General features: G+C 35.5%; 1 protein-coding gene across 10 annotated transcripts in view; it reads right to left on the minus strand.

Annotated features, from left to right (window-relative positions):
• DCAF6 (DDB1 and CUL4 associated factor 6) overlaps positions 1-14,401 on the minus strand; it is a 93,294-nt gene that overhangs the window by 12,899 nt on the left and 65,994 nt on the right. For 6 of the 10 annotated variants that reach the window (XM_075768505.1, XM_075768490.1, XM_075768467.1 and 3 more), the window contains 4 exons: positions 12,523-12,638; positions 11,630-11,713; positions 11,133-11,454; positions 6,212-6,253 (listed from right to left, as the gene is read on the minus strand). In XM_075768505.1, the coding sequence (XP_075624620.1) occupies positions 6,212-6,253; positions 11,133-11,454; positions 11,630-11,713; positions 12,523-12,638 (564 nt within the window). The remainder of the gene's footprint in view (positions 1-6,211; positions 6,254-11,132; positions 11,455-11,629; positions 11,714-12,522; positions 12,639-14,401) is intronic. The other 4 variants (XM_075768463.1, XM_075768524.1, XM_075768496.1 and 1 more) reach the window with 1 other exon arrangement.

Here is a 14,401-nt window from a genome sequence, read left to right on the forward strand (position 1 = left end):
AGACAAAGAGAACACTACTGAAAGTCCATCTCTAAACACTGAAACAGGCTATCAAAAAAGACTACAAAATAATAATTAGGCACTCAAACACACTCTCCATAAGTTTGGAACAGACACCAACATTATCCCAAATATAAAATTACAGACTTTAATTTTTTTTCTATCCTGGCTTAGAACAAGAATAGCATGCAAGACAGTGGAATGTCAAGTGATGCAACATTTTATTCCCTCTCTGAAGAACAAATTTCAGCTGTTGGCAGAATTCACATGCTATTTTATTCTTCAGTGCTAGAGATAGCTTCCACTCATAATGACGTAGAAAAATTCTGAAATGAAAAATCTATGCCAAAACAGAAGTTTTTAAAATTTAAAAAGTTATTAAGCATCTAGTGCACCTTCCAGTATGATTTGGTTTTTTCCCAATATTTTGTTAAATGTATTTCTCTTCACTATTTCTGTATGACAAGACTCAAGATTTAGACAGCTTTAAAAAAAGTTCCTACTAAGGCAAGAGATGATTTGAGATCAATTATTGTAGCAACTATCCCATATGTTAGCAGGGAGGAATACAGCTGAAGATTTCCTAGAATAACAGAGAAGAAAAAGCTAAATTATGTATTTTGTTTTGTGAATGTTTAATTCCAGGAATCTACTTTTTGACTCATCTGGGAAAAGACCCTGGTACCAATTTTTTTCCTGTTTAGCTCTTAAGTTTGCAGATCCCCATAATTCCAGCTATAACCAAACTGTCACATCCCAGCACCTGCAGCTAACTCTTTTTCTCCTTTTATTCCATGTCAGGGTTGCTACTAGCTTTGAGGTCCTGAACACAGTCCAAGGGGAATGTCACTTTCAAGAAGGAGCAGGTACAGATTTTAGCAGATTGCAGGGAATCAAACTATTACAGGAATTTTTATCATAGAATGGTTTGGGTTGGAAGGGACCTCAAAGATCACCTAGTTCCAACTCCCCTGCCATGGGCAGGGACACCCTCCACTAGGACCAGGTTATGATCCTGAAAAGTAAACTGAGCTAGAACTGAACATATTTGTAACCTCAGTATACTGCTACCAGAAAGCTAGTAACCTTTTTCTTCTTTTTCATTCTGTCTTCCATCCCACTGTGTTGGGGAAGGAGAGCGAGTGACGGCTGTCTGGTTGTTTTAGTTGCCTTCCGGGTTAAACCACGACCATACAGATGTTGAAAAAAAACAACCCCAAACACAAAAAAAAAAAAAAACCCAAATGCCCTACAAACTGTCATACTAAGACATGTCATCTAATACAGCTATGCTTTTCAAAGATATTTTAATAATTTTTTACAGAAACTAGAAGAGATTTGTAAGCACTAGCCAATAGATCCACTTAACAGTGGACTATTTATTATAATACATTTTTTAGAACTTTGTCTAGCAAACAATCCCAGAAAAAATAGACTACTACTACTTCCCTTGTGAGAGTTTTCTATCCCCTCAATCTCATACCTAGGCAATTTTCTAGTTCCTCCTTTTTATACTACACTAAATAAATATACTGTATTTGTTAGTCTTTATAATATATTATAAGGATTCTCAACTTTAATCTTCAACAGATTTAAGAAGGTGGTTCTTCACAAAATCTTCATAGAATGGAGAAGAAAAAAAAAAGCCCATGTTCTTTATCTACTGTGCTTTAAAGATCACAGAATTATTCTATTTACCAGTTTACTTCTATGTGAAGGAAAAGAAGGGTGGCATGTATATGATGTTACATAAAACACATAGAGATTTTAAACAATTATTTGTACATATTTGGGGTTTTTTTGTTTGTTTGTTTTTTGTATTTTGTTTTTTTTTTAAGAAAAGATGGGCTTTGTGTGAGAAAGTAAAAGCAAGAATCATGTAATAACAACTACTCACTACCAACCCCATCAGTGACCACACAGGTTTGGAAATGGCACACACAGCTTTTCAGCACAGTAAGACCCTTTTGGTTTCAGAAGCATGCCTGCTAGCCTTACACCTATCACTATGATTGCTATTTGTATTTTCAGTGTATATTTCAGTATCCACATTAATCAGTTAATAAAAGATGAGAAGCTGTCATTAGGCGTGACAAACCAGTAGACTTGTCTATCTCTTTCAGAAGGGTAACTTGCTAGATAGCAGTGACAAGTCTTGGAATTAGAAGATGGTATTAAAGTAACTAATTGGTAATACAAAGTAGTTTCTTGCATAATTTTTCATCTTAGCATCTCTAGAAAAAATTAATCTCCTCCTCTAAACTTCCCTAGGCTTGAATGCAGACGTTACAAAAAAACCCCTCAAGACAAGAACCATGCATTTTTAAATAAAAGCAGCAGCACAGAAGCAACTTTTGGTAAAAACTGTCTTTCAACTACATTCAGTTCTGAATTACAATTCCTGATTTGGGGTCTTATTTTAAAAGGCATGAATGGATTGATACTTAGTTATTTTGTAAAGTCAATTATTACCTTCAAGAGGGAGAATGCAGCCCAGCACAGGTGGCTGTAACTGTGATACTGTTATCAGGCACTCTAGTAACATACTGCTAAAAGCAGGAACCTGGCAGAGGTAAATCTTCTCCAGAAAAGATAAATATGAGCCCAATCTAATGACATTTCAGAGCAAAGAACATTACAGAGAAAAGGATTCTCTCTGAAAGGTATTACTTTTACATCACGACAGATTTTCTACACATTTTTAAAGTCACATAAAAATCAATTAAAAAAATCCAACATATTTGTTTTTGTGCCTTTTTAATTTTCATTTGTATTTGTGATAAGCAATTCCCGTCTGTGCCAACATAAACTTAGATAGTAGCCTCATCACTTGGGGCATCAGCAGATGTGCAATTCATACCGTTCTGAAGTTGAGCCTAAGCTAAGCCTGACTGCGAGCTGCTGCTTTCCTTCTAATCTGTGTACTCTTCCAAGCACAAAATGTCAGATAATGAAATTTATGCACGTTGTGTCGGCACTGCTCAGGCAACTCCATGAATTGATACAGTTGTATTCACATTCAGGCATCAAATAACGAAGATGCCTGAGAAATGCTGGATATAGATTAATGTTATTAATTTTACAGTAGAAAAAACGTAAGGTCTTGTAAAGGCAATGAAACTGAACTTTATTTTAGTTATGCCTTTATACTGTAGGTAGTACTCTGACTTTAGAATAATTCAGTACTACTGTCTGGTCCCAGGTACAAAGCCTTTAAGTGTGTTTTGCCAAATTTTGTGGTATCTTAGTGCAATATCTTACAATAAAGTTGGTGTGTGTAGCCTTAGTAAGATTGAGCCCAAGATGATGTATGATACTTTCATTACTTCAATGGAGTATGTCTTAAGGGAAGATAATTTTTACATATTACTTCCAAAAGTAAGAATATAGACATGAACCAGAGCACAACTTTTCCCAGTATGATCAGCCAGGTTTGAAGTTTTCAAAGTCAATTGTAAGCATTAATTATCAAAAGCCCATTTAAATTAAGCCCTAGATGAGTAGAATAGGGATTTAAAAGTGAAGCCATTAAATTCTTTCAATTAAACATAGGTTCAGAAGAAAAAAACCTAAAAAACCCAAAAACAAACCCACAAAACCCCTGTGATGCAGACTGATCCACAGCTATGTATTATACATGGAAAAAGATGTAAACATGTAAGTTAAGCCTTTTAAAAAAAATTACATAGGGCATATTCTGAAGTGTAATAAGGATATATTTTTTTTTAACAAAAAAATCTATGCAATTTGCACAATTAACTAGTTTGTTTCTTAAAGCACAATATGTCACATATTGCTCTTTAAATTTTTTTTTTTTTTTGAGAGCGTGCTGCAGACTTCAGTTCCCAATCTATGGTACTTAACAATTTCTGGCTAACTAGCCCTACATGTTTTAAAACAACTACGCTCACCTACTAGTTAGAAGAGAGACAGTCAAAATTAAGCATATTTTTTCACAGGAGGGAAAACTGCACAATTATCCATCAACTGAATCTGTAAACAATCTACAGGAATTCTGTTGCAAACACAGAACACTGTAGGTCCAGATGTAGTGGGTGCCATAAAATTAATCTGGTACCCTTGATAACCCCGCTTCTTCCAAACACCATTACTGCAAACCTGAGCTATGCTGCAGCAGTTGGCTGTAGAGCTTGTGTACTTGCTTCCTTTTTCCATCCCTCTTGCCTCAGCTCCATATTGAATATTGAGCTCAGTATTGACTCCTTCAGTATTAAGGATTTTTGTCACTTCTTAAGTTTCCAAATTTACTTATATGCAGACAAACGTTGTCTCTTTTGCTATGTACCAGAAACCCTAGTTCCTTCTCTTCTGCTCTCTCAAATTAAGATTCGCCGCGCCCCCCCCCCCCCCCCCCATTTGCTGCCATCTTCTCATTTGAACTATTTTCCCTATCCAAAACAACTGCAGGAAACCTAAGGCTTATAACCATTAATTTAGAGCCTATTTCTCTGATGCCGTATGGTCATTTCTTCATTGACCATGTAGAGGAATTCACCTGCCAGCTACCATGGCTCCTGCCCAAGAATTCCAACCGCGTGTCTTAACAAGCTGGCTATCATCACCAAAGTCAAATCCAGCTCAGGAAGGTGACTAATTAATAAGCCATTGTATTGGTCTTTACCTCAACCCACGAGTTCTATCACTATTTTACCCTTCTGATTTTCTCCCCCACCCCACTGGGGGAGAGCGAGTGAGCAGCTGTGTGCGGCTGAGCTGCCTGCCGGGGTTAACCCACAACCACGTTAAAACACATCTCTTTTCTAAATATCAAGATTTGATTATATTTCTTGATTTTAATTACCAAATAGCCATATTCCTTTAGAAGCCTCTGAACCTAAAGAAGAGATTTACTACTGCTGTCAAATTTCAAGCATTAAGATAATGCAAAAACAAGGGCAAACCCACCCTATTAACAGCACACCAACTCCACCCTAAAGCCCAAGCTACTTCATCGCTGATTATATAAAAAGAAATGTTTACCGTAATGCACTCCTAAGTAATTTCCTGGCCTTCCAACACAATCAATGTTTCAACTATTCTCAGCTACAAAACACTTTTAAATTTTTACCTGATATGCTGCGGAATGACAATGAAAATCAGAGAAAAATATACTGATAAAAAATTCTATGGTGAATGCATCATTCATTTTTATATTAAATTTAAAGAAATATGAAACAAATATTCCCATGGGCTGTGCTGAAGAACTAAAGAACTCCATGGTAAGCATGATTAATACAGAAAAAATGCCTATTGTGAAATTTAAAGTACAAAGAGTACACAGATTCCTGAACCTTTAAGAAAGTTGCCAAGTTAAATCCATGTGTTCCAATTACAGCTAAGATTGGAATATAAGACAATGAAATACACGCTTGCGCTATTTTCCTGTAGGCATTTAAAATATAGGACTCAGGCTCAGTTTTTTACAAAACCACATCCTGAGTCTTTTCCTTTCCAGCCACACAAAGCCAAGATGTTAATTTTCATCATTAGAATTATTTTGTGCCATTTCCATTATATATATAGCCTTTGGCATTAAATCACAGTAGATAGTTTTTCTGTCTTACAGCATGTGGCCAAACACAATTGCCCAAATTGCCTTATATGTTCTTACAATTAATTCATTCAAATATTCAATGGGGAATATGATATCAAGTGACCTTTTCATTTAACTTCATTAAAATAAATACTGTATAAGATTTAGCATGTATCTTGCTAAATATGTATTGTCAAATATAGCTTTAATAATTACGCTCAGTTCCATAACCCTGTTCAGGCAAAAACTATGAATGGTCTTTGATACATGTATTCTCACGTTTTTGTCCAGAACTGGGTGTTCTCTACTACCAGACAAAGCAAGTCAGCAGTGGCACATGCAAATATAACACGTTCCTCAGCAGCTGCATATAAAAAGGTATTTGCTTTTCACATACTACACACTTTTCAAATTCCATTAATTTCTATGGCACACAATAAAAAGGTTAATAGGTTGTTAAATGTATACACTGCCATTTCTTTTCAATTTCCATGCAATACATGCAGCTAAATATAACTCAAGCAATATGCTCTGTAATTCATAGCATCTGAAGTACAGCAATTCTTAAAATGCCAGTTAGATACGAAAAACAAGAACCTGATAAATCCATTATATGGCAATAAAAAGGAGGAGGGGAGGAAGAAAATAATTAATTACCTCATTATTCTATCACCTATCGCTGTTCCTCTGATATTATATCTAGTAAAGGGAACAACAACTACAGTCATTCAAAAATGCTGGGTATTGCGTTTTTAAAATGTTAGCATCTATTACAAAATGTGCTCTACGTATTCCAACTGAGAAGACTCCTTCTCCTCGCTGTGTTAGTACATGAGACTACTTTGATTTCAGCAAAAATAGTATTCAGATTACATAACAGTACACAAAGTTGATCTTATAAAACGTGGTAATTCTTCATAGATCATAGCACAACTTGAAGCAGCTGCATAATCATTTCCATTTTACATTCATTTTTGTTTGAAATTTTAACCTACTAGTTTAACGTTTTCCAGGTTTAGCCTCTGCTCACAGATCAGCTTCTGTCGAAATCCAAACAAAATTACTTCAGTCATTTAAGTAGGAAAGCAGCCCTCAGAGACTAGTTTTGACTAATTTGTGAAAATTAAGATCAATCTATTAAAACCTGCACACTCTGTGCATGAAGAACGTACATTTTGCATAGATTCCACCCCCCCACCCCCAGATTACAAAGTACAGTGCTAAGGTGGGCCATATTATCTATCTGTGTTCCAACTACATTTGCTGGACTTAGTAAGTTTTAAAGAATATATGCTATGTACATACTTTGAGACTTAAAAATCTGTATATCTCCTCATATTTGTAAGAGGAGGGATCTTTTCCTGTGGATTCGCTAAAATACCCAGAAGGTTATTTTCTCTGTTGAGTATCTAGCTAAACTGCTCTGCTGTACAAAACAGGTTTTAGTTTTTAAATTTAGAAATATTCTGTCCAGTTCCTTATACATTTTGTTAAAAAGAGCATGTATTAACTAGCCCAAGGATAATAGAAAAAATGAAATAAGTATTTAGCTTCTTTTAGTCACTGATCTTCACCATTCCTATAGCAATGCTCGGTGACTACAGAAATGCTACAGAAAAAAAGTCAGATGTCACATTCTCAATTATTTCTGTCAAAGAAGCGTCCTTCTGTGTCAAAACTATCCCTAGCTGACCTAACCAACTTATCAACCAAAGGACTGTGGTATTTCTACACGTTTTCCTGCTCCTATTTTAAGCCCTTTTCAAAATAATAAAGTGGGTGCAAACTTTAGGATTCTGTATCTGTTGCGCAGTCTTTCCTGACAGTTCGATTTCAGGTTAGTTGGCGAGAAACTATCTATCCTCATTGTGTTTTCAGATTTATGAGCATCCACAAAAAGAGATCATGTCTCTTGTATCTATTCTTAGATTATGTAAGACAGAAAAAGACCCAATCCTCAGCTTGAAAACATTAAAAGTTGGATTAGTACCCCAAAAAATTTTCAAATAATGGAAGCTCTGTAAACATTAGATTTGCAAAATGGACAGCATTCTATTCATATATCTGAAATCTACATCCATCTTATTAAAACTACAGTGAGACCGGCGGGGTTGATACAGCAGGAAGTTCTCCATTTATTTAACTGCAGGTACTGCCAACAGAGCTATCGAAAGGGTATTTCTGCCACTTTTTTTCCTTAAGAGGAAGTTTAAGATCATGATTACAGAATCAGAAGTCTACCTTTCCCTTCTCAGTGGAGAAAGTTGTATTTTACAGTGGGAAAATGACTCTGAGACAGTTTCCTTTATCTTCATTTCCCCAACTGTTGAGTTTCTCCTCAATATAAACAATAGGTAGTTATTAGGTATATAAAAAACACAACCTAAAGAAACCTAAATTTGGTTGTAGATAAAACTAGTAATGCTATATACTGGAAAAGGCTTATTAGTCAAACAGCTTTTAGCATTCTGTTTCAGAAGGCTACAGCCTCTTTTTTAATTTTTGTCCTAGAGAAAAATTGGAATTAAACATTTTTTCTGCCACTGCATAAAATAGGTTCACAGAAGGTAGGTTACTGTAGGCTAGACTTATAAACTTCTCCAGAAAGGAAAAACAAAACAAAACCAAAAAAGGCCCAAAGCAACTCCCCCCCCCGCCCCGATATTCCAGAGAGAAAAAAATCTACTTTATTACTTCTATATTAATGCCATTAATTATCTTATAGGATGACACATTGGAAACTAAATTATTAGATAAACTTGAGAAAATGAGATTTAGTAAAGGAATAGTTAGGTAACACAATTTACTAAGCGAGAAAAGAGAAACATCAGCCTACAGGAACATATTGGTGGAGTTAAGCACCAGTCTTGCTGGCAATTTTGTTCAATACATTGCTAACAGTCTTTGAGCAGAATGTAGGAATGTACTCATGCAGTGCATTGAGAACATAAGGCTAGGTAACTCTATATATAAAGGGGACTGTAGGACCGCGTGAAAAAAAGAGGTGGGTAGAAATTCAGTAGTATAAAATTGAGAGTCATACACTTCTGAGCTTCCTTCTGGTGAAAGACAAGAACACGTTAATTAGAAATGACAAAATAGGAAAGACTTCAGTATACTAACTGATCTTGTGTCTGACCACAAGCTACCACTGTGAGCCATAAGCAAGAAAGGAGAAGGATCACTACAGCTCACTTGTGTCTCAGAGAGTCTTCCCTAGACCCAGACGAATACTCATACCATTAATCCTAGCAAAATCTAAACAGTGCAGTATGCATAATTATGGTCTACCATATTTGGGAAAGAAGTGGAACACGGGGGAGCACAGACAGGAACCAGCATGATGGCAGGAAACCCACCAATTTTTACTGCTAAGGAGGAAAAATTTGGCACTTTTAGTCTAGTGAGACAAAAGCTGAAAATGGACAGGATGAACATCATTCAAATGATAAGCATTGGGCATGAAAAAATTATTTCAATCAAAACAGTATGTAAGCACAAAACGACTAATTTCAGTCAATTTATACCCATTACAGCAGCAATGTTTTGAGGTAGCTTCCCACTAGTTAAAGGGGCCCGGGAGATTTTATATAAGTTTGATCAGTTTATGAAAGGGATTACATGCTATAACAACTGTCATAGTAGTAGTAGAGAGGACTTCCAGTTCCTTTCACTCTTATTTCATATGAGATATAAATATGAAGAGGGCTTACAGCTATCCTTTAAGACCACCAGTGCCTGCTTTCTCTCTGGAAAGCCAAATTTCTTTGAGCAAACAAAGGATGTCTTACTTTTCCTCAGTATCTCAGAGGACATTTAGAAACTCCTGAAACCAGAAGAATAGGAGGGAACGTAATAGAAACGTATATCTGACTGCTCAGAAGTTAAGCTAGAAAACTTAACTGCTTGCACACACATAAAAGAAGAACAAAATGAATTGGTCAGGCATTAAACCTGAGTAATGAATGAAAGCCTGGAGGCAATCTGAAACCAGTATTGACTGCATAGCAACTTCTGTCACATTTTTTTGGGAGGAAGAACAAGGGAGCAGGGGGCTGCATAAAGAATTTTAATTATATCATTAATTTAGTTGAATGATCTTTTCTATACAATAAATTTAAACTGCAACAGGAAGAAATCTCGCTGCACACAAAGAATGAAAAAAACCATGACAGATGAAGCATAACTTCATTTAAGATGTCCCTGATAGTGGGAAATTGTAACAGCTATATGATACCTAGAAGTGTCATACTTATTACATTACTCCAAAAGGTGCATGAAGAGAAGCTAAGAATCCTGGCTCAAAACCAGAAATGGGATTAAAATTGCAGGGCTTTGCACAGCTTGCTCTTCAATCACTAGATCATCATGAACATTGGCTTTGCAGTGGAAACTATTTCTGCCATTAGATATTTATCTACAATTACTTAGTATTGCATGGAAAGTTAATGGATTAAGATGGAAACTATATTGGATTTTTCATAAAAACTGTCATTTAGTGAGCAGAATTACTCGTGCTATGTAATAAGTAACCACTGACTGTTCTCCTTGTCACTACTGACAAGGTGGTGGCTTATGACTTTTTTTTTTTTAACTGCAAGTTATTCAAAACCTTTTCTATACACAACTATTAAATTCTTTCTGAATTCCTAACGAATACATATAGCAATGCTGTAAAGAATTTGCGCTGCTAGCATAAGAAATTAACAGCAAGGCAATGCTGCCTTTGAACAGCATAGGAGTAAAGCCAAGGCATCTGACACAAGGTTACATAACATCTAAAACAAGTAAGCAAGGTGTTTTCTTAAGTCTAACAATAGAGAGGTTGCTTAAATAATTATTACAGCTTTTTAAAAGACCAAGAATTGAAATTAGTGAACACAGGTATTAAACCAGCAATACCAAATTCGGGGCTAAGTTTACTGAATGATCAAACAAGTATAAACAGCTGTTTATATTATACAAGAAAAAAAAAATACACAAAACTCACTAAATGCATCTTTTATTAATAACGACAACTACTAACCTATCTTTTTTCTTTTACTGCCACACATACTGATATTCAGTAACCAACAAAAGGAAAAGGATTACAGTTTCTCCTTCAGAGAAAAAGTAAGAATGAAAAAAATAAACACATCAGTCTTGATGTATGTACTACAGTCACACACAACATTACTAAACAACAACAGGTAAAAGCTCTTGCTTTGCCAAAGAAAGAACACCTAAAGTACAGTTGAAAGAAAATGTAGTTCCCTGTACACAAATTTATGAACTTTATATACTTACGACTACAGGGAGAATAATAAAAAATGAACTGCAGATATTTAGCACTGGGGTATTCAGCAGGCAAGAAATAAGCACAAGCAGGTATTAGATCTGTAGGAGCTTGCCTGGCTAGGAGGGAAAATATAGCTATACATATCTTATGTATAGGCAGATTAGACTCAGCCATCAAGCTCTTGGCTAGCTGTCAAAGAACAACTTATTTTACTTAAGGATATGAGGCATGGGTTTCTAGATCTTCCATTCAAAAAAACGCATTTTGCCAAGCAATAGCAGCAATAAGTACTCCCCTAACCTGTGTCCTGGTCCTCCTCGATACCTTGCCCCTGGGATTAGAACAGGATCATCATCACTATCATCAGTTTCTTGAAGAGCTGAGGTCCTGGTAGAGGACTCGTCTGGAGTTGCAAGCCCTGAGGATTCTGGGTGTGGCTGAGGTTCATTGTTTGCAGCAAGCGAGTTGGCAGTGGATTCAGTACTTTGACTTGAAATTTCTTGATTCGCACTTGTTTCACAGGAGGCTTCCTCCTCTACATTTCCAGAGACAGCAACAGCACTTGGGCCATTTTCTTCTGGTTGGATTCCAGAAGGCTGAGGACCAAGTTTATCTGACACAGCTAACAGAAAATATTGAGGAAAATAAGTCACAGTCTTAATGATTATAGTCTATTTTAGAAGACATTATAAACAGTCAGAGAAGTTAAATTATGCACACAGAGTTTATATGGGAAATTTAGTTTATCATTCTCTACTACTTCATATAACTATATCTGAAAGAATACAGGTACATACTTGCTTCTGGCATCTCTAGAGTTTCATCTGCAGTTTTCTGTTCTTCAGCACTTGCATCTTCCTTGTGAGATTCATCAGGAACTCCTGAATTAAACAACTTAATATTAAATCACATTATTTCATTTAAATGCATATCTACAATGTAAGCAAATCTAAATGATACTAGCACTCCTAGATCAAACCAATCGAAGCAATCCCCTCCAAAGTCCACGTCACTTTTATGTTATTAGTACCTTGAGATTTCAGTAAAGTCAGTATATATAAACCTATCTAGTTGCCCAGGTCAATACACTAACAAAGAAAAAAGTATTTCTTTCTTGTTCCTTAAAATACTTACTATCCTATGCTATGAGAAATTTAGCTGCAAAAATAGAATATTCTCGAAACAGATCATCACTTACTGAAAGCGATTATATCTGAAGACAGAAATTAAGTTATCCATCTACTAAAAGGGTGGGGTTTTAAAAAAAAAAAAAATTCTCTGGAAGCAGTCATGTTACTTGACTGCCCTTTTGGCAATGAATTGAGCAAGACAACACACGTAACAAAATACAGTGAAAGCTTGAAAGAAATGTAACAAAATACCTAGCACTCATTTATGACTACAAAGTGTAGTTGTTCTATTTTTCAATACAAATTGCGGCAGAATATGTCCTTAAGAAAAAAGAATAAAGGTTTTAGAACTAAAGACAGGATAAGTTAATTTTGTTTACATTTATTTGCAACTATCTCAAGTTGGTATCTTTTTCTTTCCTAAAAAAATCATGTTCTACTATGGCTGTATTCTGCCTTCATATGCATGTGTATAAGACTCCCATTGTGTACAATAGTAGTCATGAACATACAGAGCAGAATATTTACTTTAACATCACAAAAATAACACTATATCTTACTTGTTTCTTCATCTTCAGGTCCTGACTCTTCTGAGGCTTTTGTTTTTATAGAGTCTTCTTGGCCTTCAGTTTTGCAGTGACTTCCACTCCCTCTAGAGCTTGAATTTGTGCTGCTCCTGGCAACATAACATGTTAAAGAAATAATTTAGAAATAATGTAAATAGATAAGATCATTGCAATAGCACTGCCTGACCATCATCATCTTTCTCACTGCAATCTCACAAATCAATAGCTCCTGATAGCAGCTACAACTAACAACCTTCACAGCAATTTCAAAATTCTCTTATTACGTCCATCACCACTGATCCTACACTATTCCTCCGCATCACCCTGTTCTCTCCTTCCTATCTTTTTCATTGAACCTTTAAAGGATTTCTTCATTGCTTTTCAAAATACTGTGAGAACTCAAAAGGATTTGGTCTCTCTCACTATTTATACATTTTTGCATGTATAAATGATCAGAGATCTTATTAAAGGTATTACAAGCTGTCACCTGAGCACATAATCTCATCCCATCCAATTAAAAAACTGATTCAGATAAAATTCTCCAGGTTCTTCACCCTTAACTATCATTCCTGTGCCTTCTGATGGATTTCTGATGTCAGCTTTCAGTCCTCAAAGTTTTGTTATTTCTCAAGATTTACTATAAGCTGGTACTTGAGATTTACTCCCCATTTCACATTTACGTAATTATCATGGAACACCAACTTCTGTTTAAAATAAGGGAAATTATTCCTCAGGAAACACATAATGCTGCTGTTCTGAATGTCATCAAAACTTCTGTTTTTAGACTCTCTAGAAAAGACCTTATTTTAGGAAATGCAAAGCCTTGTTCCTCTCATTCTCTCCTGTCCCATATCTGTGCTGTGGCCTCAAACTTACACAAATCACTGGACAAAAGCAGAAATAAAGATGAGTTATGAGAATTATAAACATGATTCTCAAGAATTTAGACTGTATTGTTACACGTATCTCTTACCTGTGTATGTTATTATTAAACTATTTTATATGCTACATTAATAGAAGCAGCACAAATCATGCTTAGTCTAGATTCTTGAAAACCTAGTCTAGACTTCAGTACTTCTTTTTTTTTTGCATTAAATATGAGAGCAATAGTTTGTTTCATTGCTGTACTGGATTTGGAGTATGTAGAAAATTTGTTAGCTCTTACAGTATTTCTTCTAAATCAAGAATTTTCAGCATTGTTTCTGAATAGACAGACAAAGGTACTGCTAGACAGCAAGTTGAGGATCTTTGCTATTTCATGCCTCATATGATACAATCACTTTTATGAATGTAACCACAGTCTAAGCACTAAGATTTTTTTTTTTTTTTTTTTTTTTTTTACTCTTAGGAATCTACTTTCCAGCTCAACGTTCAATGCTAATTTATATTCATGTATGACTACTTTAATTTTTACTTCAATGTTGTTTTTCACGCCAGCAGTTACATGAAGAGGATGTTTTTCAGAGAGCAATATAACACCCTGTGCTTTTACATTAACCCCTGTCTGCTTTCATAGCAGGTTTTCTGTTTTCCCAGTTTTCTGCACAAGCCTTCTTTGAACCTCTGCCAATTTGAATCCGTTTTCTTGAAAGCATGACAAAGATTGCACACAGCATTCTAAGTCACAAAGCAGAGTTGAGCAGCAGCACCAGTAATTCTCATCTTTGGGTGAAGTCTCCCAGCTGGTGACATCTAAGATCATGCTTGCCTCTCTAGTAGCTGCATTATATTGAGAATGAAGTGACTGGTAGGTGCATGTCTTCCTCCATTCCATTTTCACAACACTCTCAATTTTCAGATTAGGTTTTTGTTATTTGCCCTCAACTGCCTAATTTTGTTATCTGGAATTGCATCCTACTTCTATCATTCCATT

The sequence above is a fragment of the Balearica regulorum genome, chromosome 1, assembly GCF_011004875.1.
Source record: "Balearica regulorum gibbericeps isolate bBalReg1 chromosome 1, bBalReg1.pri, whole genome shotgun sequence".
NCBI lineage: Eukaryota > Metazoa > Chordata > Aves > Gruiformes > Gruidae > Balearica > Balearica regulorum.